This window comes from Oncorhynchus keta, chromosome 8 (genome assembly GCF_023373465.1).
Source record: "Oncorhynchus keta strain PuntledgeMale-10-30-2019 chromosome 8, Oket_V2, whole genome shotgun sequence".
Lineage (NCBI taxonomy): Eukaryota > Metazoa > Chordata > Actinopteri > Salmoniformes > Salmonidae > Oncorhynchus > Oncorhynchus keta.
The window spans coordinates 18,584,703-18,612,287 of NC_068428.1; the positions used below are offsets into that span (position 1 = coordinate 18,584,703).

The 27,585-nt window shown below is 42.4% G+C and overlaps 1 protein-coding gene across 2 annotated transcripts in view; it reads right to left on the minus strand.

The window, feature by feature from the left end:
* The window catches only part of itpkb (inositol-trisphosphate 3-kinase B), a 46,911-nt gene that overhangs the window by 4,988 nt on the left and 14,338 nt on the right, over positions 1–27,585 (minus strand). For both annotated transcript variants that reach the window (XM_035774941.2, XM_035774940.2), the window contains exons 3-7: positions 7,086–7,185; positions 5,293–5,506; positions 3,912–4,116; positions 911–1,012; positions 46–117 (exon numbers count right to left, since the gene is read on the minus strand). In XM_035774941.2, coding sequence (XP_035630834.1) covers positions 46–117; positions 911–1,012; positions 3,912–4,116; positions 5,293–5,506; positions 7,086–7,185 — 693 coding nt within the window. The remainder of the gene's footprint in view (positions 1–45; positions 118–910; positions 1,013–3,911; positions 4,117–5,292; positions 5,507–7,085; positions 7,186–27,585) is intronic.

Consider the following 27,585-nt stretch of genomic DNA (forward strand, 5'->3'; position numbering starts at 1 on the left):
CTGCAGATAAAATACCAGCGGAGGACGAAAATAGATTTTGTTTACCTCGTGGGTCTTGAAGAAGGTTGATATTTCCAGAGTGTTCATGATTTCCTTCAGTCTGTCCAGATAACAGTTCTGAAAACAGACAGGCGAGAACAAAAATAGGTATTATTCAATCTACCCAGGGAGATGTGGGAAAGCTTTCATTAATTCAAGGCTCAAGGTGAAAGTGTGTTATTTCATGTACAAACTATGTTAGAAATACCACAAAATTTAACTGAATTGAAATCTGTATTCATTACACAACGTTACTCATAAACAGACCATTGTGTGAATTTTGATAACTCCATAGTGCAAACCTTATTGGCCAACAGATCAGCTCATTACAGAGAGAGATAAAGACCACACATGAGTGACAGTTAAGTACACAACAGTGGGGCCAAGGCCCACCACACGATGACAGAGATAGTGGGTTTGGCTGGGCTTGCCAGCCTTGGCTTGAGCCTAGTGGTGCCAGATAAACACATGACAAACCAATGTGGAATGGAATGGAGGAAATCTTGTTTGAATGGAATGGGGGAAATCTTTTTTGAATGTTTAGTTTCGGGTTGGATTAAATGCGGAAGACACATTTCAGTTGAATGCATTCCGTTGTACAACTGACTAGGTATCCCCCTTTCTCTTTACTTTCCCTTTCCCTGCCCTGTTTCCAGAACCCTGGGAGGCCCACATCACACACAGCCTCCCCGGCTATGACCTCACTTCCTGGGCCATTAGAGAGGGGGAAGTCCATGGGAACTCCCTCCAGAGGCCGTTAGACTGTGACGAAGTGGGAAGGAGGTCTGTCACAGAGGTAGGGGGCTCTGGCTCACAGACACATAGATGGAGGCACACACACACACACTGAAAGACTCACACACACACTCACCAGGATGTTCTGGTTTCCTTTGACAAAGTCAGTGAATGCCTCTGTCACTTGCTCCCTGCTCCTGGTCTTTTTAAAGTCTCTGTTTACCGTCCCGTCTTCCTTCTGCAAAGAGGAAGGGAAAGAAAGAGCTGAGGATGGGGCCTCCAACATTATATTATGTCTAAGACCTCTATCATTCAAGGGGAGGCAAAATAACTTCAAAAGTCAGACCCATAAAGTGGAACTTACTATAACATTCTACATACTGTAGGCATTTCTCTACACAGGAAAACCCTGCTGAAAGAGGTGAACAAAACAGGAAAGTGGCCCAATGTTTTGCATCATATTGCTTAGACAGCAGGACACGTCTTCACATACTTAATGTGCACATATTCAAACACAACAACAAAGCTGTGCTTTACTGTCTCAGCAGATACACTACATGACCATGGACACCTGCTTGTCAAACATCTCATTCCAAAATCATGGGCACTAATATGAAGTTGGTCCCCCCTTTACTGCTATGACAGCCTCCACTCTTCTGGGATGGCTTTCCACTAGACGTTGGAACATCGCTGCAGGGACTTGATTTCACTCAGGCACAAGAGCATTAGTGAGGTCGGGCACTGATGTTGGGCGATTAGGCCTGGCTCGCAGTCGGCGTTCCAATTCATCTCAAAGATGTTCAATGGGGTTGAGGTCAGGGATCTGTACAGGGCAGTCAAGTTCTTCCACACCGATCTCGACAAAACATTTCTGTATGGACCTTGCTTTGTGCACGGGGGCATTGTCATGCTGAAACAGGAAAGAGCCTTCCCCAAACTGTTGCCACAAAGTTGGAAGCACAGAATCGTCTAGAATGTCATTGTATGCTGTAGCGTTAAGATTTTCATTCACTGGAACTAAGTGGCATAGCCCAAACCATGAAAAACAGCCCCAGACCAGTATCCTCCTCCACCAAAATATACAGTTGGCACTATGCATTCGGGTAGGTAGTGTTCTCCTGGCATCCGCCAAACTCAGATTTGTCCGTTGGACTGCCAGATGGTGAAGCGTGATTCATCACTCCAGAAAAAAACGTTCCCCCTGCTCCAGAGTCCCATGGCGGCGAGCTTTGCACCACTCCAGCTGACGCTTGGCATTGTGCAAGGTCATCTTAGGCATGTGTGCGGCAGCTCCACTATGGAAACCCATTTCATTAAGCTCCCGACGAACAGTTATTGTGCTGACGTTACTTCCAGACGCAGTTTGGAACTTGGTAGTGAGTGTTGCAACAGAGGACAGACGATTTTTACATGCTACACGCTTCAGCACTCAGTGGTCTCATTCTGTGAGCTTGTGTGGCCTACCACTTCGCAGCTGAGACTTTGTTGCTCCTAGGCGTTTCCACTTCACAATAACAGCACTTACAGTTGACCGGGGCAGCCCTAGCAGGGCAGAAATTTGACAAACTGACTTGTTGGAAAGGTGGCATCCTATGACGGTGCCACGTTGAAAGTCACTGAGCTCTTCAGTACGGGCCATTCTACTGCCAATGTTTGTCAATAAAGATTGCATGGCTGTGTGCTCTATTTTATACACCTGTCATCAACGGGTGTGGCTGAAATAGCCGAATCCACTAATTTGAAGGGGTGTCCACCCACTTTTGTGTATATATATATATAAATATAAATAATGTAGGAGGTTGTCTCAACTAGCTTAAGATGAATGTCTTAAGATGAATGCACTAACTGTAACTGTGGATAAGAGTGTCTGTCAAACATTAATATGCAAGCAGACAATAATATGGGCATTGAGCTGGGACCCAACAGACACAATAGCAGCTGTGTGCACTCAAAAAACTCAGAGAGCCTTTTGATTCCACACACAGTCTCAGAGGGCAACCCCTGATGTCATGACAACAGAGAGAGCCAGAGGAGCCCCGCGGGCCGAGGCCATCTATGGACATGGTTGGAGTGGAAAACACCGGACAGCCCTGCCGCTGCTCCCTACACTGCCGGTCCAGTCTGAATTATTCATCCAGCACATCTGTCTGTAGCCCTCCAGAGTCAAACCACAGGCCCTCATTAGAGGAGACAAATTGTGGAAGACGGTGTTACGGCCCAAACATGGCCAGGATGTCTCCCTCTTGGCTTTAGGAGGTATTAGACTACCCTCATGTAATCTAATTGCCTAGGAAGGATATGCTGCAGATATGCTCTTTTTTGTTGTTGTTCCTCCCAGCTTTTTACAAATAAGACTATTAGTATGCTTAGCTTTACTGAGGCAGAATCACACGATCAGACCATCTGTCTGTATGTCTGCTGCACTGAATCTATTCATGTCAGCTTGGAGGAGACTGATGGTGTGTGGGAGTGAATGGGATGCTTCAGCAACTGATGTTACTGTCAATAGAAGTGTCACAAGCAGGCCCTATTTGTGACAAAAACACTCAACACAGCCTATACACACTGAGACTAAAGAGAAGGGATCCCCCTGTTGGCCCTGGCAACCCTTAGTATGAGGAATGCTATTAAGGGGCGACTGCAGGTTGTCTGTACGCAAACCAAGCAGGACCATCATGGTCAGCCCTTACAAGCAGAATTACACATTCGATTTCCCATTATAACTTTTTTCCTTATGGGTAGATTTTGAGATCTTTTTTTCACCATTTATAATTTTGACTAGTAACTACAGAATGTACAGACTGGCATATGCAGGATTTTGTCATCTTCCCTATAGTGTTTAATTTTCTCAACAATTGACTGTTAAGTGAGTTTTCGAGAGTATGATGGCAGGTAGCCTAGCGGTTAAGAGCATGGGGCAGGTAACTGAAAGGTCGCTGGTTTGAATACCCGAGTGACAAGGTGAAAATCTGTCGATATGCCCTTGACCAAGGCACTTAACCCTAATTGCTCCTATAAGTTGCTTTGGATAAGCGCGTCTGCTAATTGACTGAAATGTAAACGTTACAATGCATCACTCTACTGTATATCACGATGCATTGTAGTGTCCATTCACACAGCAGTCCAGCTGTCCTCACCTTGATGCCCTCGATGCGGAAGCCTAGTGTAGCGGTGGAGCTGATGGTCTCTCTCCACTTCATGTAGCGAGGCTTGGTGACCGCCTGCTGCTCCTGCTCCTCCGGTGTGGGCGCCAGGGGGTCAACCTCCACCATCTTCTGGTACATGTCCTTCCTTAGACTGGGCTTTTTACGGGCCTTGGCCAGCTCCTCTTCCAAGTATGTCCTTTGGTGGACAGAGAAGCAAAAGAGATTACTCACTCATTCCTATCTGTTTGGTACTGACTTGTTGAATGGGATTTTATGGTTTTATGGTGTTACCAGTCCAGCAACAAAATAAATGTCATTTTATGGGACAATAGAAAGGATATCTGTACTCTTTACATCTTAGAATACAAACATTGTCCAATACAATAACGATAATTCTTGTTTGACAAAGTATTGCCGTGGCTATAGTGAGTGATCATATCCCAGGAGCCAACATGTGAATGAAGAGCAACTGTTTTATTTCACATAATATACTTTAGAAGACAGGAGGGGTTCCCTTTTCCTCAGTTCAACCCTGAATAAGGGCCTCTGTTTTCTCAACCTTTCCTTTGCAGATTCAAATTCTGATTTGTGCTGCAGCAGCCAGCTACCTCAATAACAGGCCAGGCTTTAGCCTGTTAGAGCTACACCACATTGTTGTGTTTGGACAGGCCGGTTTATAATTTGCTAATATCCTGGCCATCTGGTTATCTCTAACTCTGTCCATCTCTGCAGTGCAGTGCCCTTCCAGAGAATGTTCACATGAGCACACAAAGCTGTGCTAGAGAGGAAAAGAGAGGAGAGGGAGAGAGCAACACAGCTATTAATTTCAGCAATATAGGACACTGTATCAAAACAGGCCTGACCTGTTACAATACAGTTTAAAGTGGCTCGGAAGACACTCCAATACTTCACTGGTCACTAATAACATTACAAAGTGGCTAAGGAGAGAACAATTATAACCCATATATGGTATACATCTGATGCAAACTTAACAAGGGAGAGTTTGACAACTGTAACACATATGTGGAGTTCAGCAGTCAAATAATTAACCCAAAGGAATGGAATTGGATTCACAACACTTTCCCAACAGGCAGATTTAAGCCAAGGTGTGAGAGAGGGGCCAGCTGGCTGTCTGCTAGCTACAGGACGATCTCTTCACTGTAGGGGAGGGTGATGGTCATTCCTCGCTGCTAGGCCTAATGGATGTCTGCCTGACTAAATATTGGACCTTACCCTAACCTGTCAAACCGGAACAAAGAGATCTGAGAGTTACCATGCCGTTTAACTGAGATTAGATCTGTGCCTAATTGCAACTTCAACGCAGAGATGCACCTGCCTATGAAAGTGTGTCATTCCAGTGTCCGACACTCACCTGACGCCCATCTTGCAGTCCATGACGCAGGGCAGGTCGAACTCAGAGAGCAGGTCGTCCATCTGGTTGTACTTCTCCCCGTCCTTCTCCACGTCTCCGTGGTAGGCCGGTACGTAGGGCCGCAGCACGTCATTCATCAGCCAGTCTAGGCAGCGCTGCTCACAGTCACAGTGCTTCTTCAGGATCCGCCCGTTAGCCCCCGCCTTGAAACTGCCTGAGAGGAACCATCACATGCAATAAAAACATTTAGACAACCTACAGTAGAGGTTGTAGGCCTGGTTTACATTGCTTGGTCCTGTTGCTAAAGAAAAAGTCTTATCTGATTCTGAGTGAAATATTCAATTACAGGTAGCCTAGTTAAAGTAAATACTAATATTATGAAACTCTTAGCTATGCCAGAATTGTAGTACTGAGCCTTTGAATATATGATGTACAAGTTTATCCCCGATGCTTAGCATGAGACTATATTTGAATTCCAAACACAATGGTCACTGTAGCGTATCAAATCCAGCCGGGAGAAAGAGAGCGGAACACAAAACACACATTCCATCCATAGCCTTATCCCAGAATCCCCACATTCCATCCATAGCCTTATCCCAGAATCCCCACATTCCATCCATAGCCTTATCCCAGAATCCCCACATTCCATCCATAGCCTTATCCCAGAATCCCCACATTCCATCCATAGCCTTATCCCAGAATCCCCACATTCCATCCATAGCCTTATCCCAGAATCCCCACATTCCATCCATAGCCTTATCCCAGAATCCCCACATTCCATCCATAGCCTTATCCCAGAATCCCCACATTCCATCCATAGCCTTATCCCAGAATCCCCACATTCCATCCATAGCCTTATACCAGAATCCCCACATTCTATCCATAGCCTTATCCCAGAATCCCCACATTCCATCCATAGCCTTATCCCAGAATCCCCACATTCCATCCATAGCCTTATCCCAGAATCCCCACATTCCATCCATAGCCTTATCCCAGAATCCCCACATTCCATCCATAGCCTTATCCCAGAATCCCCACATTCCATCCATAGCCTTATCCCAGAATCCCCACATTCCATCCATAGCCTTATCCCAGAATCCCCACATTCCATCCATAGCCTTATCCCAGAATCCCCACATTCCATCCATAGCCTTATCCCAGAATCCCAACATTCCATCCATAGCCTTATCCCAGAATCCCCACATTCCATCCATAGCCTTATCCCAGAATCCCCACATTCCATCCATAGCCTTATCCCAGAATCCCCACATTCCATCCATAGCCTTATCCCAGAATCCCCACATTCCATCCATAGCCTTATCCCAGAATCCCCACATTCCATCCATAGCCTTATCCCAGAATCCCCACATTCCATCCATAGCCTTATCCCAGAATCCCCACATTCCATCCATAGCCTTATCCCAGAATCCCCACATTCCATCCATAGCCTTATCCCAGAATCCCCACATTCCATCCATAGCCTTATCCCAGAATCCCCACATTCCATCCATAGCCTTATCCCAGAATCCCCACATTCCATCCATAGCCTTATCCCAGAATCCCCACATTCCATCCATAGCCTTATCCCAGAATCCCCACATTCCATCCATAGCCTTATCCCAGAATCCCCACATTCCATCCATAGCCTTATCCCAGAATCCCCACATTCCATCCATAGCCTTATCCCAGAATCCCCACATTCCATCCATAGCCTTATCCCAGAATCCCCACATTCCATCCATAGCCTTATCCCAGAATCCCCACATTCCAGAGGCAGCGTTGTCAAGGCCTACCTGCATGACCTGCCAGCTGGATCCAAGGGTACTTCTTCTTGAAGGACATGACGAACGGAGACCAGTGGACCATGTTCTTGATCTTCTTCCATGACTTGTGCTGTATGGATGGTAAACAGAGGACGCTTTGAGTAAACCTACACTGTGTTGTGTTCCTTACACAGTACTCAGTCTGTTTTCATAGCAAACACTGTCGTATTACAAGAGAAAAAAAACAGAACAGTGCTCTGTTGTGCATGGATGTCATTGTTAATTTATTATCTATTCAGAATCCAACCCACCACACTCATTTGACTCTTTTTCCTGTCAATCACTAATGTATTTGAGTGTATTATTTTTGCAGTTTATGGTTAAAACAGAGATTTTTCTCTCGAGATGGTCACAGGCAGGCGCACATCTGAACTAATATTAGCATACACCACATAATTATTACAGACCACAGGAATAATAGAAACCCAGGGCGAAAATATGGTGTAGATATTGGGGGGGGAGAAGGGCAAACAGTAGAAGGGGTGTCCGGGGATTACCCAGAATTTGTTTTGACATTTTAAAACGCATTTCCTGCAATTCTACACAGTTTGACATGACTTATGACGCCTCTCTTGATGGGTATATGGAGGGGTATTTTAAAAACACAGTATAAGTGGAAGGATAAGTCATCACCATCATTAATGAAGGTATTTCAAGGCAAATATTAAGATACAAAATACTGAGTTATTATAATGATGCACACATACATATTTATTTAAATCAAGACACAAAAGATGAAGACTGTGTTTTATTATAATGATGCACATGAATATGTACGTTAAAAAGTTCCTGCAATTCTAGACAATAACATTTCTTTAATATTGAATATCCCTTTAATAAGTTAAGTATCTAAAAGCCACCTTTTAACTATTGTCTTAAATGACAGCTGTTTGTTAGACTGAATATCACGACTCTAAGTATACTGCAAGGTATATTTTCTCAGCCCCCCAAGTGTATGTCTTCCACCTGTAAACTATGAAAACTACAAAACTTGATAGTCAATATACAGTTGAAGTCGGAAGTTTACATACACCTTAGCCAAATACATTTAAACTTCGTTTTTCACAATTCCTGACATTTAATCCTAGTAAAAATTCCGTCTTAGGTCAGTTAGGATCACTTTATTCTAAGAATGTGAAATGTCAGAATAATAGTAGGGAGAATGATTTATTTCAGCTTTAATTTCTTTCATCACATTCCTATTGGGTCAGAAGTTTACATATACTCAATTCGTATTTGGTAGCATTGCCAAATGTTCTATAGGATTGAGGTCAGGACTTTGTGATGGCTACTCCAATACCTTGACTTTGTTGTCCTGAAGCCATTTTGCCACAACTTTGGAAGTATGATTGGGGTTATTGTCCATTTGGAAGACCCAAGTTCTATTTTTGTTTCATCAGACCAGAGGATATTTCTACAAAAAGTACAATCTTTGTACCCATGTGTAGTTGCAAACCGTAGTCTGGCTTTTTTATGGCGGTTTTGGGGCAGTGGCTTCTTCCTTGCTGAGCAGCCTTTCAGGTTATGTCGACATAGGATTTGTTTTACTGTAGATACTTTTGTACCTGTTTCCTCCATCTTCACAAGGTCCTTTGCTGTTGTTCTGGGATTGATTTGCACTTTTCGCACCAAATTACCTTCATCTCTAGGAGACAGAACACGTCTCCTTCCTGAGCGGTATGACCGCTGCATGGTCCCTTGGTGTTTATACTTGCATACTATTGTTTGTAAAGATGAGCGTGGTACCTACAGGCGTTTGGAAAATGCTCCCAAGGATGAACCAGACTTGTGGAGGTCTACAATTTTTTTTCTGAGGTCTTGGCTGATTTCTTTTGATTTTCCCATGATGTCAAGCAAAGAGGCACTGAGTTTGTAGGTAGATACATCCACAGGTACACCTCCAATTGACTCAAATTATGTCAATTAGCCTATCAGAAGCTTCTAAAGCCATGACATAATTTTTTGAAATTTTCCAAGCTGTTTAAAGGCACAGTCAACTTAGTGTATGTAAACTTCTGACCTACTGGAATAGTGATACAGGGAATTATAAGTTAAATAATCTGTCTGTAAACAATTGTTGGAAAAATGACTTGTGTCATGCACAAAGTAGATGTCCTAACTGACTTGCCAAAACTATAGTTTGTTAACAAGAAATTTGTGGAGTGGTTGAAAAACTAGTTTTAATGACTTCAACCTAAGTGTATGTAAACTTCTGACTTCAACTATATGATCAACTTAGTAGATGATGTCCTATGTACATATTATGGTCATTATGGCATTGGGACACCTCAGGGTTCAGTGTGGTCTGAGCTGAACTGGGGACTGAATGAATGCCTGTTAAAGAGAGAGTCAGGGAGAGTCTCCATTGAATCTGTAAATTAGTCCAGGAGTAATATTTCACTTACTGCTACTGAAGCTTGAGGGTATATGTAACTGGTTCCAGGCTGTGCTCTAAAGGGGACTGACATACACATCTGACTGCATGGCAAGTGCTGCTTTGGGTGAGGCTTAGCAGCACACTGAAATCAGGGACGATTCTAGGATCACTTGAAGGCAGATGGAGGGACATTGGGTAGTGAAAAGTGTCTGTATACAAAACAATTGGTGAGTCCTGGCTTTGTGAATATTCCAGCCATGAATAGTCTTTGTACCATGTGGCATTAAAAGCCATCTTCCTGTTACCTTGTCCTTGCTGTGTTCTGGGGAACACCTACCACCACGGGGCCCCCCAACCCAAAAACCAACAACAACATGTCACGCCCTGACCTTAGACATCCTTTTTATGTCTCTATTTTGGTTTGGTCAGGGCGTGAGTTGGGGTGGGTATGCTATGTTCTATGTTGTGTAGTTCTATGTTTTGGCCGGGTAGGGTTCTCAATCAGGGACAGCTGTCTATCGTTGTCTCTGATTGAGAACCATACTTAGGCTGCCCTTTTTCCCACCTGTGTATGTGGGTAGTTGACTTTGTTTAGGGCACGTAGCCTTTAACTTCACGGTTTGGTTTTGTAGTGTTTATTGTTTTGTTCGGTGTCATTTTCCAAATAAAGAGAACATGTACGCTCACAACGCTGCCTTATATAATGTTACTTACCCTACATTATTCATCTCATATGCATACGTATATACTGTACTCTATATCATCGACTGCATCCTTATGTAATACATGTATCACTAGCCACTTTAACTATGCCACTTTGTTTACATACTCATCTCATATGTATATACTGTACTCGATACCATCTACTGTATCTTGCCTATGCTGCTCTGTACCATCACTCATTCATATATCCTTATGTACATATTCTTTATCCCCTTACACTGTGTATAAGACAGTAGTTTTGGAATTGTTAGTTAGATTACTTGTTGGTTATTACTGCATTGTCGGAACTAGAAGCACAAGCATTTCGCTACACTCGCATTAACATCTGCTAACCATGTGTATGTGACAAATAAAACTTGATTTGATTTGATTTGGTCCTCCGCCTTCAACAGCCGTGACACAACAAAAACATTTTTTGGGGAAAACCACTAACCTTCACATTTTGCCATGGACAGAGAGAGAAATTTGCAGATTTGTAATGCTATTTTATACATTTTGCCATGAGACTGAACATTTTGCAGTTTTAAAGCTAACTTCCTGCAATTCAACACATTTTGCCATGGGGCAGAAAGAAAAATGTGCTGTTTTATAGCTCATCTCCTGCTATTCTTCACATTTTGCCATGAAGATGAGAGAAAATGTTGCAGCTTGCCATTGCTTATGACCTGCTTATATGCTATCTGGTGTTGGTAAAAGACAACCTTGTGTGTCACATGCCTTGTTCACAAAGGACTCGAAGGTCATAACATGGTTAAAAATGTACAGAGAAGAGGTTTAAGGAGTCTGCTGCTGCCAAATCATTAGGATGGTCTCAATCTAACTAAGTGCAAAGGGGCGGCACCAAGGCATTATGAGCCCCACGTATAACAGTTAACGGCAGAGTGTGTTTTTCAGGATGAGTTCCAGCCTAGTCGCTGTGCTATGCCGATGGGTAACATGATGTTATTCCCCCCTCACTGGACGTCCCTGAGAGAGCTCTCTTTAATTTTCCGTTTTGGCATGGCCAGTGCATTCTTCACTCCACTAGCTGATCTCCACCTCGGATGGATGTGGGGTTTCCCTTAGCCACCAACCGACAACAGCACTCTGGTCTCTCTCGGCCCAAGGCCAGGGAAGCCTTTACCACCCCCCCCCCCAAGCACCAGAGCCAGCAGAGTGCTCGCCAAGACACATTTTGAGCTAACACACATCATTCAGGGTGCTCTCCCACACTGAGCCAGGGTGCACTTTGAACTCAGTGACTCACACACACACACACACACACACACACACATACAAAAGCAAGGACGAACACACAAACAACAGCCGTTCTGGCAAACACAGTGAGATGTTTAAGAGCAGCTCTTAAGAGTTAAGATCATTAAAACGCACTTCAGCACTTGAATAATTGCTGGGAAATCTTACTCCACATAATTAAGAGATATTTGGTTTATTTTCTCTCAGCTGACTGGCTATACTTGCCATGTTTAAATCCTCTCGTCTGACTTTGAAAAAATAATGACAAAGCAACTTCCCATCCATGGAACAATGTATATCTAGATGTGATGACAAGGTATATGACTATCTTTGAACAGTGCACGTGCACCCAGATGGAAATATCTGTTTTCAGTAAGTAGATTAAGTTACATTAAGAAGTTTATAAAAGGCACTGGAGGTTTTTCCATCACTTGAGCTGTGCTCCAATGGTGGGGGGATCCACTCATACTGCTCTTCACAGTAGATGTAAGAGAGTATCAGGGAGGCTAGCGGTTGGTTCACACACATATGCACATGAGTGCGTGACCACACAAATGTGAGTGCTCTTTCTCTTTCTCTCTCTCTCACACACACACACACACACACACACACACACACACACACACACACACACACACACACACACACACACACACACACACACACACACACACACACACACACACACACACACACACACACACACTGTTTCACATGGTGGAAACTGACTGAACCAGGGGTCAGCTGCGTAGCGGTGGCGCTCAGGGAGAGGCAGAGCCAGACCATCAGATAACAGCAGCACCAGGGACAGGACTGAGTGTGAGCTTTCCCTTTAGGCCTGTTTACGTGTTTCTATGCTACCCACGATCATAAAAGCAAAACAACCACACCCTCACATGACAAACATTAGAGATACAGCCCAATCACACGCCAACAGCCTACAAGAATACATACATCAATGACACAATTAGATGACCACATGCTTTAATGCTTTCCTGACGCTACTCTGTCTAAAGAAAAGTAAGCAGTGCAAGTATTATTATGTAGTAATAGCATCACACCCATTTCCACAGAGGATACCACACACCAGATATAACCTTGTATCAACTATCAACTGTACTCATAAATGCAGTAAAATCTAAATTACATTTTATTTGTCACATGCTTCGTAAATAACAGGTGTAGAATAACAGTGAAATACTTACTTATGGGCCCTTCCCAACAAAAAATAATAGAAAAATAATGAGTAACGATAACTTCGCTCTATGCACGGGGCACCAGTACTGAGTCGATGTGCAGGGGTATGAGGTAATTGAGGTAGATATGTACATATAGGTAAGTGACTAGGCAACAGAATACATAATAAGCAGTAGCAGCGTATATGATGAATCAAAAATAATTAGTGCAAAAAGGGGTCAATGCAGATAGTCTATGACTTTGGTGGCTGGATTCTTTGACCATTTTAAGGGACTTCCTCTGACACCGCCTGGAATAGAGGTCCTGGATGGCAGGGAGCTCGGTGATGTACTGGGCCATATGCACTACCCTCTGTAGCGCCTTGCAGTCGGATGCCAAGCGGTGATGCAGCCAGTAAAGATGCTCTCAATGATGCAGCTGTAGAAACCATTTTTATAATAATAATTATAGACCTTATATTAATGTCTCATCGCTGCAACTCCGCAACGAGCTCTGGAGAGGCGAAGGTCGAGTTATGCGTCCTTCCGAACATGACCCGCCAAACCGCGCTCCTTAACACCCACCAGCTTAAACCGGAGGCCAGTGGCACCAATGTGTCTAAGGAAACACTGTTCAACTGATGACCAAAGTAAGCCTGCAGGCTCCCGGCCCGTCACAAGGGGTCGCCAGACCCAAGTTAAACCCCCGGCCAACATATAAAAACATTGCAGGTAGAAAATTTCCTGACACAAAAGAATATCCTATAAATCACATTGGCAACGCTTGGCATGTCTGCAATGAACTTGAAACATTGTATCAACTATCAACAGGGTCTGACCCGAAGCTCAAGCTAGCAAACTAGAAACCTTGTATCAACTATCAACTGGGTCCGACCTGAAGGTCAAGCTAGCAAACTAGAAACCTTGTATCAACTATCAACTGGGTCCGACCCGAAGCTCAAGCTAGCAAACTAGAAACATTGTATCAACTATCAACGGGGTTCGACCTGAAGGTCAAGCAAGCAAACTAGAAACCTTGTATCAACTATTCTGGGCCCTCAGAATTTTGACCAGTGAGCTCCGGACAGACACAGCTGTATTAACGCAAGGGATAAAAAGTAATAATGTATTTGATGACATTTCCACTGGATTAGAGCATCACATTTTTACTGTTCGTGCCGATGCTCGATGGTTATCGAAAGGGAGAGAGACCTGCAAATGTTTTTCAAATACATTTATACATTTGCGCGCAGGCCAGGTAGCCTAGGCCAACTTCTATGTGTAATCAGGTGTGTCCTTACTCAACATAGACAGGAGCACTCCAAACCAAATGCAGTGAATAAATGGAATGAGATAAACCAAAACTTGTTTCTCACAAGTGTAGCATAGGTTGTGAGCCTTGCAAACAACATGTCCACCCCGACAATGAGAACGGTAAACGAATGTAATAATAATATACTGGATGCATTCACAGAAATTACCGTAACCAAACAAACATTGTAGATTAGAAATTATGGGGATTAACGATAAACATACTACTGGTGATAAATGTCATGGGGAATTGATAGACACTAACAATCAAATGACAAAAACAATTTACACAATGAAGTTATGAAACAATGAATGTGCACAAAGTGGCAGGAGAGAGTGCATTCTGGAGAGAGACACACCTTGTGCATCTTAACCACACTCCCCTTCTTCTTGGACTGCCCAATGAGACAGATGCCAAATCAGACAGGTGTCTCGTGTGACATAAAAAAATATATATTTCGATCAACCAACAGCCTATCGACCAAAAAAGTTGACCAGTCGACTGCTATATGGGGTCAGCCCTAGTGTGGACCATTCCTTTGTGAGGTGGACACAGAGGAACATGAAGTTCTCGATCCGCCCCCATATTGAGGGTCAGAGTGGTGGATGTGTTGTTGCCTACCCTCACCACCTGAGGTTTGCCCGTCAGGAAGTCCAGCATCCAGTTGCATAAGGAGGTGTTCAGTCCCAGGGTCCTAAGTTTAGTGACAAGCTTGGAGGACAATATGGTGTTGCACGCTAAGCTATAGTCAATGAACAGCATTATCACATAGGTGTTCCTCTTGTCCAGGAGGGAGAGGGCAGGGTGGAGGGCAATAGAGATTGTGTCATGTGGGGATCTGTTGGGGCGGTATGCAAATTGGAGTGGGTCCAGGGTGTCTGGCATGATGGTGTTGATGTGAGCCATGACCAGCCTTTCAAAGCATTTCATGGCTACAGTTGTGAGCGATAGTCTTTTAGACAGGTTACCTTGGCGTTCTTGGGCACAGGAACTATGGTGGTCTGCTTGAAACATGTAGATATTACAGACCAGGTCAGGGAGAGGTTTAAAATGTCAGTGAAGACATGTTGCCAGATGGACAGCGCATACTCTGAGTACAAGTCCTGGTAATCCCTCTGGCCCCGTGGCCTTGTGAATGTACATCAGTTGCGGAGAGTGAGATCACACAGCCGTCTGGAACAGCTGGTGCTCTCATGCATGGTTCAGTGTTGCTTGCCTTGAAGCAAGCATAGAAGGCATTTAGCTTGTCTGGTAGGCTTGCATCACTGGGCAGCTCGCGGCTAGATTTCCCTTTGCAATCAGTGATAGTTTGTAAACCATGCCACATCCGATGAGCATCAGAGCCGGCATAGTAGAATTCGATACTAGTCCTATATTGATGCTTTGGCTGTTTGATGGCTAATTGACAGTCGTAGCAGGATTTCTTATAAGAGTCTGGATTAGTGTCCCGCTTCTTGAATGTAATCCATGGCTTCTGGATGGGATATGTACATAAGTGCTGCCACTGTTGGGGTGACATTGTCAATATACTTATTAATCAAACCAGTGACTGATGTTGTAAACTCCTCAATGTTATCAGATGAACCCTGGAACATATTCTAGTCTGTGCTAGCGAAACAGTCCGGTAGCATAGGATCCGTTTCATCGGAGAGCGACACTGGTACTTCCTGTTTGAGATTTTGCTTGTAGGCAGGAATCAGGAGGATAGAGTTATGGTCAGATTTTACAAAGAGAGGGGGCGAGGGAGAGTCTTGTATGCGTTTCTGTGTGTGGAGTAAAGGTAATGAAGAGTTTTGTCGCCTCTAGTTGCACAGGTGACATTCTGGTAAAAATGTGGATTTCAGTTTCTCTGCATTAAACCCACCGGCCATGGGAAGCGATGCCTCCAGATGTGCATTTTCTTGTTTGCTTATGGCCCTATACAGCTCCTTGAGTGCGTTCTTAGTGTCAGCATCGGTTTGTGGTGGTAAATAGACAGCTACGAAAAATAACAAGTGACATCAATAAGGGATCATAGCTTTCACCGGGATTCACCTGGTCAGTCTATGTCGTGGAAAGAGCAGAGTTCTTAATGTTTTGTACACTCAGTGTATATTGTCCATGTCCTTGTTCAGCCACGACTCATTAAAAAAACATAAAATATTACCGTTTTTCAGGTCCTGTTGATAGGACAGTCTTGAGCGGAGCCCTTCTAGTTTGTTCTCTAGTGATTGTACGCTTGTCAATAGAACGAAGGGTGGAGGCGGTTTATTTGCTCGCCAACAAAGTCTTATCAGAATGCCAGCTCGTTTGCCTCTCTTTCGCCGTAGCATCCTCATTTGAGTCCCGGGGATTATGGCCTGGTCCGTAGTCAGCAGAACATCCAGAGCTGGCAACTCGTTGAAGTAGAAATTTCCATCCAAATTGAGGTTAGTGATCACTGTTCTGATGTTCGGAAGCTGTTTTCGGTCATAGGAAATGATGGCGGAGACATTATGTACAAACAAAGATCAGCATAAAAAAAAACACACAAAATAGCAGAATTAGTCAGGAGTCTGTAAAATGTCTGCTATCCACTGGAGCGTCATCTTTTTCATGCACATGTATACACACATCCGACGTATAATCAGATAAGCCCTTGCTTTCCTGGTGCTACTCCATCCAGTGAGAAAGTAATGTAGCTACAGTAAGTTGCGACTACAATATAACGGCTCCACCTAGTTCTGTTCAAAAGATATCCCTTAAAAAGCCCAATCCATCATTAGTGTTGGAAAATTGTGAAACCATTCGCCCTTTGAGTTAACGGTTTAAAAGAGAAAGTATCTCTGTGTTCTGTCATATTTATGTGTGTTCAGATGAAAGGAGAGTGAGTGACTCATCTACATTTCTCACAGCTCAGCTCAGACACTGGGAGTTCTGGTCTGTATCAAGGTGGATGATGGGAAACAGAACCGACCAGGCCGCGGTGGCTTGGGGTATGGTTGGGAGTTATTAAAAACACATTAGTGTTTAGTGACCCTTTGGGTCTCCGGGACCAGGATTGAGAAGCACTGCCTCTGAGCAGTGTAAAAATATCCATGAGCTTGTCTGAAATTGTTTAAAATTGTGAATTATGAAATGTGTAATGGCTTGAAATGTGAAATATGAAAACTGGGAAGGACCTTAATAAATATACATACAGTATATAAACAATATATATATATTTTATTTTAATTGTATTTATTATCACAGACCGACAGGTACTGGGCCACAGCACCGAGCCAACATGAAGGGTGCAGGGGAAGGGGGAGAGGAGCGGGGAGAGAAAGTAGACCGACAGTCCCCTCACAGACTGGAGAGACGGATTAAAACAAGTCAGAGTCTGGAGGAAGCAGTGGAGCCATGGAGATGAGGTGGAGACTTGGGAAACAGAGGATGTAGGAAGAGTCTGGGAGACAGGAACTGACTGGAGTGACTGCTATGGAGGGATGGAGGGAAGGAAGAGAGAGGATGAGGAGGGAGGAGGGAGGAGATGGGTGGTCAAAAGAATGAATGTAAGTTTGTGACAGATAATTGTTATGTATTTATTCATTCAATATTTTCCATGCTGAATAAATGAGAGCACATGCACAACAATGCATAGCGGATTTAAATATAAATATAAGCAGTCATAACTCATTTCTTCATATCTAAAAGCACTTTACAATTCAAATTTGAGGTACTTGTCACTGAATTCCTTTTACAATGACCACTCAACATAACTTTCAAACCATGATAACGTTTTATCAGGACAGAGATAAGACCCATATAGAAGACATCATTGTAATGGTAATGGTTTAATAAATGAGAATAACAACTCTTTATACAGTAGCAGGAAACCGCTATAACTTCAGTAGAATCTAACCTCTAAAGCCAAAGCATGTTTTTGTTACAGTACCTGCAGCTGTCTGAGGAAGAGGAGGATAGATGCTGAGACAACATCCAGCATAGGGACAATCAGGCTCCACATGTGAGAGACAAAAGACGACATGGTGACAGATGGATGGATGCTGCACTCTGTTTCTCCAGATATAGCTGACTGCTATGATCAGAGTCTTCACAGGGGCAGGACAACCAGGCTTATGGCTCATTTGTTTCACAAAGCCACCTTGGAAAAACAAAATCAGGGCCATGCAAATGAGCTGGTATGACTTTGAGAGTGAGCACTTGAGAGGCCACCCGGCGTCCGTCCACACGGCCCTGCTGCCTGTGGCCGGGCTAAGTCTGTGTGTCCTGCTCGCCCATGCAAATCACCAGTTCCTCAAACACACAAATCACAAACATGTGGGAATGGCATAGACACGAGTTTGCTCAGGTTGCAGCATGTTAGACACACATCAGGACAGGGTGGGACAAACAGACGGACAGACAAACACCCCGACCAACACTCAACAACTCACAGTGAACATACAGAATCACAGCTCTGTCCAATGTCAGTGTATTTATACTTGGCAAACACTTGGTAGTAAAAGAGCTGTGTTATCGTTGTTTATTTTCATATCCAGATATTATAACTGGCATTAAATCAATAAAACACTGATTCTGTTAGCAAGGCTCTTATAATCCAGATACAGCGTATGGTTTCGCTAACTACAGTACTAGAATACATTTTTGAGAGAGAGAGAGAGAGGACAAATGCAGTCCATAATATATAGGCTATTTACATAACCTCCTTTCCTGAGTAGTCTCTGGGGTTGTCTTCAGAGAGGATCTGAGGTCACTGCGGTGGTGTGACGTATTTTGGGTGAGTTGTCCCTGTTTCGACTTCCTTTTCCTGTATTCCTGGAATGATGGATTCCCCCAACTCTACTGCTCCTCTCTGGACTAAATAATTATCTCCTCTAATATCAAATGTAGGAAGAACATAATATACCTCTCCTTATACCCACTCTGGCAGCCAAGCCAAGCACTGGAGAGCAGTGTTTTGAGGCAAAAATCTGACAGAATTATCAATTCAAGTGAAATCTGGAATTTCTTTATTGGAACAACTTCCATCATAGCATATTGTGGCCTGTTTGTGGAATATATTGTTTACTTTCTAGCAACATGTAATCTTTGATGGAATACTTGTGTATTATTTGCATTACATAATGAACCATTGTGTCCACAGACATTAGAGGCCATGCACTCTTTGTCATTAGGCAGAGCTGAAAAAGGTTTGATCTGTACCACATGATAATCAGGTATTTGCATGCAGAGACAGATTTACATGACTATACTACTGAGGAGTAGTTTCTGCTGTATCTATCTGTTTCAATTACGTTATTGAGGCGGTTTTACATACGCAAATTATCTACTAAATTCGACAGAGGTTAAATAGATTTCTTTAGTTAAAGACATAAGGTCGTACCAGGCCAAACACCAGGTATTCAGATGAGTTGAGTCTACATCATTGGGTATCTTTGACAACGTCACAGTTGTGGGCATTGGTCATAATCAAACTAAGTTAGTTAAATGTTAAGGTTATGGGCAAATTGTCCTACAACTCATTTGCAACTCCTATGCATACATTCTCTATATTTTCTCAACCTGCTTTGTGCTCTCAAAGCAGAAATGTTACACACAACATTCACTTCCAGATCGTGGCTCCCGGTGATGTGGTTTGAATGATTTGATGAGCCCAAGTTTCTGTCTGTACATCTAAACTCTTCATTTCACAGACAGGACAAACATTGGAGCCAACCTCACAGTCAGATAACAGGTGCAGTACTGCTCAGTGCAGTACAGCACAGCTAGCACCATGTGAAACCACAATACTTTCCTACAACCATATCCACCACGCTGCAGCAATGCACCCTGGGTAAACAATCCCTCACCTAGTGCCAGGAGTAAATAGAGGTATAAGCAAGTTGCCATTGTATCCTAGTTAAGGTTGAAAAGCGAGAGTATATTACTGGAAACTTTCAAAGTTTACCAGTGAACTACCAGCATTTTGGTAACTTTCAAGGACTCTATCACAAGACATCCAGTACTTGGTACTTCAAACTATCACAGGTGTCTGTAATTATATCTGGCCCTCTGTGTGGCATTATCACATAATTAAATAAGATGATTACATTTTTTTTTAAAGAATGACAAAGCTGTAAAACATTCTCCTAAATATAAATCATCAACTTAGTGAATACCATTGGTGTTTAATATGAAGGTTTCAGCATTAAATATCCTATTTTCTTACACTTGTATTTATTGTACTCTGTCAATATGCAGGGGCGCAACTTTCACTGGGGACATACCCCACACCCCATGCACATTCAGAAATTGCCCCGCTCTATTTTATCATTGCACTGTTATACTAAAAACCGTGTCGGTGTGCTTTAGGACTATGTGGGCACCTTAGAGCGGTTGGGTAGACTGTTTGGAGGCTGGATTTAGGACCGCTCGGACACCACACAGCGTGCAGACAGGCTGGCGCATAAGACCAGCATGGGAGAGATGAACAGAGGCAGCTGATGTCTCTGTGTATGTGTTGCGCTTTTCTCCGAGTTGTAAAAGCAAGCAGAGCAGAAACTGGCTACTCTTTAGTTGACTGATGTAGCTGGCAAGGAAACCACTGTTTAATTAACTTAACAGGGGAAAAAATCAACTAGTGTTTATTCTCAGTGCTGAGCTAGACGTGTAACTGACATGTAACATTAGCTTACTAATGTTTCATCCCCTCTTGACTGAGGTGAATTAGCTAGCTAGTAGCTACCACAGCCAGTACAGCTCTAGCCTGTCAGATAATGATATGAGGTGGCTATTATTGCTATCTAACAGCTGTTGTTTGTATGGAAATATTTTGTAGCCTTTCTGTCCCATTTCAACAGAAGTAAATTAACTTAGCTAGCTTTCGCCAGTTGATGTACCGTTAGAGAGTGAGCTGGCCAAAAGTAGGTAACGTTATTATTTTTGCCTCATTCATACTAGACCTGAATCAAACGATGAAAACAGCGGCCAAATGATTGAAGACCGATAATACTTTTTTTGTACAATGTGAGTTTATTAGAGTCAGTATAGCAATGTAAAGTTTTTGATTTATCAGTTTCCCTAGCTAATTGCCTACTTTTCACACTGACACTGTAATCAACAACTCTACAGGCTTCACTGTCATGGTGCACCGCCGGTACACAACACTATGATCTTCATGTCTTAGCAGGATCAGATGGTGACAGGTGTCCCAGCAGGGTCAGACAGCCAGGGAAGACGAATCTACGGAGCTCAGTTGAATTTTGCAGTATATTAACAATCAGTGAATGATACAAACTTCCATCTTGAGTTGATTGGTAGACCCCACACTAGCTACAGTACAGTAGCTTAAAGCTACAGTCTTAGATCTGGTAATAATGGTCATTTAAATTATACAACTATTAATTATTTGTCATGCCTCATCTTAGGAGGACCAGATGGTGACGAGTCTCAGCAGGGTCAGGCAGGGTCAGGCAGCCAGGGAAGACCAGTCTGTGACGAAGCTGAGGGGAATTTTTGCAGATGCACTTTATTCTCTCTGTGCAGCAAACACTTTACAAGCCAGATGTTTCAAAGATTGAAACCATTTTAAGGCAGTCTGAAAAACCTCAAATTGATTTCCAAACGGTATCAAGGGTTGATAGATGCTTTTCCGATGACACAAAGCATGTAAAACAAAAATGTGAGGAAGACCTGGTAGAAGCTATTAATGATGATGAATGGATACAGATGTGTTTGAATGTCCAGTCATGTTCATATAATTTCAGACATAAATGACTGCAGTTTAAGACCCTCCATAGAACATACTATATGCCAGTGTATCTGAATAACATGCACTCAGAAATGTACTTTCTCTGCTGGAGGTGTAAAACACAAAAGGGGACATATTTGCATATGTTATGGTCTTGTGAAGGCTGGCTGAATTCTGACAGAGTATGTATTTTACCTCAGCATGTCTCAGCATGTCTGCCGTCCTGTGGGTTGTCACTCTGGCCTTGGCATAACACACCCAAAACCAATAATGAATGTTTCACTAAGATCCTAAAGCTGAGTGGGTGTGTTGGGTTTGGGGCAGTGCAGGATGGTGGACCCTTAGGGGTAGGACGGGGCGACCCAGCTATATTGTGTGCAAGTAAAAAGAGCTCTACAATACTACTAGGCCTATGATATTAATTGTGTGTGTTAATGTGTAGGTGTATGTGTTATTATTATTTTTTTACTTTTGTTTCCAAACCTTTCCCTTGGGAATACTTTTAAAAAAGGTGGGGGGTTTATTGAGAGAGAGTTGAGGTATTGATTAGATTGGCGGGGGTCGGGTATGCAGGCGGCTCGGGCTGTCTGGGAGGTCTGGTGTTATTATTATTTTTTTACTTTTGTTTCCAAACCTTTCCCTTGGGAATACTTTTAAAAAAGGTGGGGGGGGGGATTTTGTTGAGAGAGAGTTGAGGTATTGATTAGATTGGCGGGGGTCGGGTATGCAGGCAGCTGGGGCTGTCTGGGAGGTCTGGTGGAAATTTGATATAGAGGATGTCTTACTAATAAAGACAATCAAAAGTCTTTGTACTTGATTTGTTCATTTGTTAGGGTATTTGTTAAAGGTGCAACACAATATCGATTATTGAATTAGCTTTGATCTTGTTCATTCTTATTTTTATTTGGGTTCCAGCAACATTAAGTCAGTTATATATAGAAAATAAAATACTACATGACATTACATTTCACAACACATTAAGTGTGTTCCCTCAGGCCACTACTCTACTATCACATATCTACAATACAAACTCAATGTGTACGTGTGTGCACAGTATGTGTCTTATCATGTGTGTGTGTGTAAGCATATGTCTGTGTGTGTCTCTGCTGTTCCATAAGGTGTATTTGTATCTGTTTTTTATCAGTTACCTGTGTCAGTTACCTGTTGTGGAATAGAGTTCCATGTAGCCATGGCTCTATGTAGTACTGTGCATATCCCATCGTCTGTTCTTGACTTGGGGATTGTGAAAAAAAGGCAGAGCGGTGCTTTATTACGGACAGACTTCTCCCCATCTTAGCCACTAATGTATCAAAATGTTTTGACCTTGACAGTTTACAATCCAGGGTTACTCCAAGCAGTTTAGTCACCTCAACTTGCTCAATTTCCACATTATATATTAAAATATTTAGCTGAGATTTAGGATTTAGTGAATGATTTGTCCCAAATACAATGCTTTAAGTTTTTGAAATATTTAGAACTAACTTATTTCTTGACACCCATTCTGAAATTAACTTTAAGTGTTGCAGTGATTTCACTCACTGTAGTAACTGATGTTTATAGTGTTTAGTCATCCGCATACATAGACACACTGGCTTTACTCAAAATTAAAGATTGAAAAAAGGGCCTAGACAACTGCCCTGGGGAATTCCTGATTCTAACTGGATTATGTTGGAAAGGCTTCCATTAAAGAACACCCTATGTGTTCTGTTAGACAGGTATGTAAGGATCGATGCAGGAGATGAGAAGCAGGTATAGGGAGTGAAGGTTTAATAGCTGACGGACATGAAACGGAACAGGAACAGCGTCTGGACAGGAACACATAACAACAATTAATGCGGACGCAGGGAAGACCCTAGAGGAACAGACAGATATACAGGGGGTAATCAACAAAGTGAAGGAGTCCAGGTGAGTCCAATGAGCGCTGCTGCACGTAATGATGGCGACAGGTGCGTGTAAAGAAGGGTAGCCGGTGCCCTCGAGTGCCAGGGAGGGAGAGCGGGAGCAGGCGAGACAAGGTAACTCTTTATCCACAATATAGCAGGGAGTGTAAATCCATAACACATACGTTTTTCCTGCATTATGATCGATCATGTCAAAAGCTGGTCTGAAGTCTAACAAAACAGCTCCCACAATCTTTTTATCATCAATTTCAATTCCAATTCCAGTGGATGTGTAGTGTCAGCGTGAATGTAGGCCATTCATGCCTACATTTGATAATCTTGCCAATGAAAAAATAATTAAAATAATTGACAACATCAGTGGGATTTGTGATGAATGAGCCATCTGATTCAATGAATGATGGAGCTGAGATTGCCTTTTTCCCTAAATTTAATTTAAGGTGCTCCAAAGCTTTGTACTGCCATCCTTTATATAATTTATACATTTTTCATAGTATAGATTCTTCTTCTTTTTATTCAGTTTAGTCACATGTTTTATCAATTTGCAGTCCGTTTGCCAATCGGTTGTGCAGCCATCTTTTTTTTCAATTCCTCATCAATACATGGGAATTTAACAGTTTTTACAGTCATTAATGGGTGCATGCTTATTAGTAACTGGAATAAGCAATTTCATAAACGTGTCAAGTGGAGCATCTGGTTGCTCCTTATTACACAGCACAAACCAACAAATATTATTTACATTAGCAACATAGGAATCACTACATAACATACCTCTTATACATTATATTAGGCCCAGCCTTTGGAACTTTGGTTTTCCTACATCCGATGGATTTGGATACTACTTTAAAGCAAATTTCTGCAGCAATAGTAAAGATGTGATCAACACATGTTGATGATTTAATTAATGTGCTGTTTGTAACTACACTGGTAGGTTGACTGATAGCCTGAACCAGGTTGCAGGCACTGCTTATAGTTTGATGCTTTCTTGAGTGGGCAGCTTGATGAAAGGCATTCAATATTTAAATCACCCAGAAAGTATACCACATATATCACATACATTAACATAAGCATTTCACACATTATCCAGCTACTGACTGTTAGCACTTGGTGGTCTGTAGGAGCTTTCCACAAGAAACATATTTAACAATGATCTCTTACCTAGCTTGGTGACTGGGGGAATTTTTGCTTACTTTTTGTTGTTCTAAATAGAGACGGCTAGAAGGGCCATGGGTCATATTGGATTGTGTAGAAATGCAGGAACAAGCTTTAGATTCCCCCAACAATACCCAAGAAGACTCGAGGCTGTGATCACTGCCAAAGGTCCTTCAGGTAATGAGTAAAAGGTCTGAATACTTATGTAAATCTGATCTGTTTTTTTATATTTAATACATTTGCAACAATTTATAAAAACCTGTTTTCGCTTTGTCATTATGGGTTATTGTTTAATCAATTTTAGAATAAGGCTGTAATGTAACCAAATATGGAAAAAGTCAAGCGGTCTGAATACTTTCTGAATGCACTGTATCTAGTTAAATAAAGGTTAAATAAAAAATCATTTAAAAAATGCCCTCCCCACTTCTAAAACCAAAGTTGCGCCCCTGTCAAAATGTATTTGTTATCAATGTCTTGGCTTCAAACTGGTGGCAGTTGTGAAAAAAGTCAGTAGTGGAAGAGTTTTTTAAAAATTATGTCAGTGTTAATTAGATGTTTTCATCATTAATTAGGCTATTTTCTCTTGAACCATATGGTCTATCTACTAGAAACTCAATGACAATATGGACACAGATAAAAAATAAAATACTATTTATGAATCTTTTTTTTTAAGTTAAGTTATTCAAGTACCACAATTACGATATATTGCTATAGATTTTTCTGTTAATTACCAAAATTACAGAAGATTCCGGTAACTTGAGTAAATTACCGGTAGCTTTGCAACCCTCATCCTAGCACAGCAGGCAAGCAGCATTAATTTTGTTCGGGAGATAGTAGATGTAGATAGTTGTTGTTCAAAAGTAGATTTTGCTCATTTCGTTCAGGGCCTTTGACTTTGTGCTTCCAAATACATACACTGTGCCCTTTGTTCCTCAATCACATCCTCAGTACAGAAAGATCTGGTGATTTGTAGTCGAGCTCATGGCATTTGGATCTTATCACTTTAATTGGGACATGAAGTGCTCCTCAATGCATCAGTCACAGTAATCTAATGGACTGGCTCAGTGATGAGAATCACATGGCCAGTGCTGGAGGTAAATAGTCAAAATAGAACATAACAAAACAAACAACACAGCAGGGCAGAGGCCACGGGCACATTCTCAGTATCACCTCTCAACAAACTTTCCACAGTCTTCATCCATCATAAAAGGCCCACAGATCCTCCATTCTCCCCTTAATCCTGTATGACTGTGCCATCCTACTGTGAATAAACCACAGCCATGACAGGATGGGATTTGTTTACGGCCGTTCTCAACATAGTCCATCCCAGTGAATATATGTCCCCAGTGAATACATGTCATACACCCTGTTATGCTGCAAGACATTTATTTGTAGTGAATTAACCTATGTTTTGGCATCCAGTGTATACAGGGGCCCTGACTAAATTGTTTTGGGTGTGAAACATCTTCAGCTACTCTTCTCAGGACAGCCATGGGCCAGAAGATCACTCTCTTTCTCTACCCCTCTCTCATCCGTCCATCCCTCTATCTCCATTCCAGCCATTCTACAAGCATGTTATCAAAAGCCCCAGCGAGTTTGTTAGTTGGGGACCGGAAGAGGCAGAACCGTAATCGTGGGGAGAGCACGTAACCTCATTGCGTCGTGCTATTGTTCTGATAAAATAGACCCAGGCAGCGTTCTATATTGAGCAGGAGGAAAGGGATGCCGCTCTTCAGCGACTCCTCCACCTCATTGGCGTTGTTAAAGTTTCCACTGAGCACAGCGCCGAGCACAGGGAGGAAGTGGTTTTTAACCCCTGAAGAGGAACCTCTGTCAGAGAGACAGGAAAGTGGTGGGGGCTTGTTGGTGGCGACAGTATTTTCCACATCTGCGACAAAGAAAATTATCGAGTGACAAAAAAAGATAGATCTTGTGAAGATAAGAAGACACTTTCCACTGGCCAATAAGATCTATGTATATGTCTGTCTGACCTTTATCTGAGAAAAGTTCAGGTCCATCCAGCCACTCTTCAAACACGCAAAATGATTCTGTCATATTCCTGTATGGTATTGATCTCACCACTCTTCTACTAAATGAGGAACGAATTCACTTAAGTATACTTTCATCTCTAATCCTCAGGTGAAAGGTTCTGAAGAATGTAATAACAGTGAACGTGTTATAACTCTGCATCCTATATACTAACCATGTGCAAAGCCTGAGAATGTGACCTAAGCTCATCCAGCTTTAGTCTTCCCACAGCAGCATCACAGCAGTAACCATACAGAAGCAGGACAGACAGACGGACAGAGACCTAGCTACACAGACAGACAGAGACCTAGCTACTGGCAATGGGCCATAAACAAGGGAATCCTTTAACAGGCCTCTTCTGACATCATGCCTTCTCTTTATTATGCTGATACCCTGAGACATGTAGACCTGTGGAAACGTGTAAATAACAATCCTGCAGTGAATACACGCACACAATAGACTAGACTAGAGGACTCAATGTCCTACTTTGGTCCCATGCTGGGTAAATGACTTGCTTCAATGTAATGAGAGTTGTTTGATGCACACCATTGCTGTTCCTTCAATAACAGTGAGATTTAGACATTCCAGTGAGCTAGCACCAGGGATAAGATTCATCTACTATACCTACAGATGTAGGATCTTAATTTGATCACCTTGTTGTCAGGAAAGGCTAACTTGTAGTGTATTCACATTTTAAAAAGGTTTATAAAGTTTGTAATTTCCACTTCAACATTTCAGACAAAAAATGTATCAATCCCTTTAAAAATGCCCATTGATTATAAACCACACAATAATCCACATTTCCTGTTGCTGCAGGATTATTTTCCTGCTACGGGAAACCGGTCAAATTAAGATCCTGTATCTGTATAGTATACT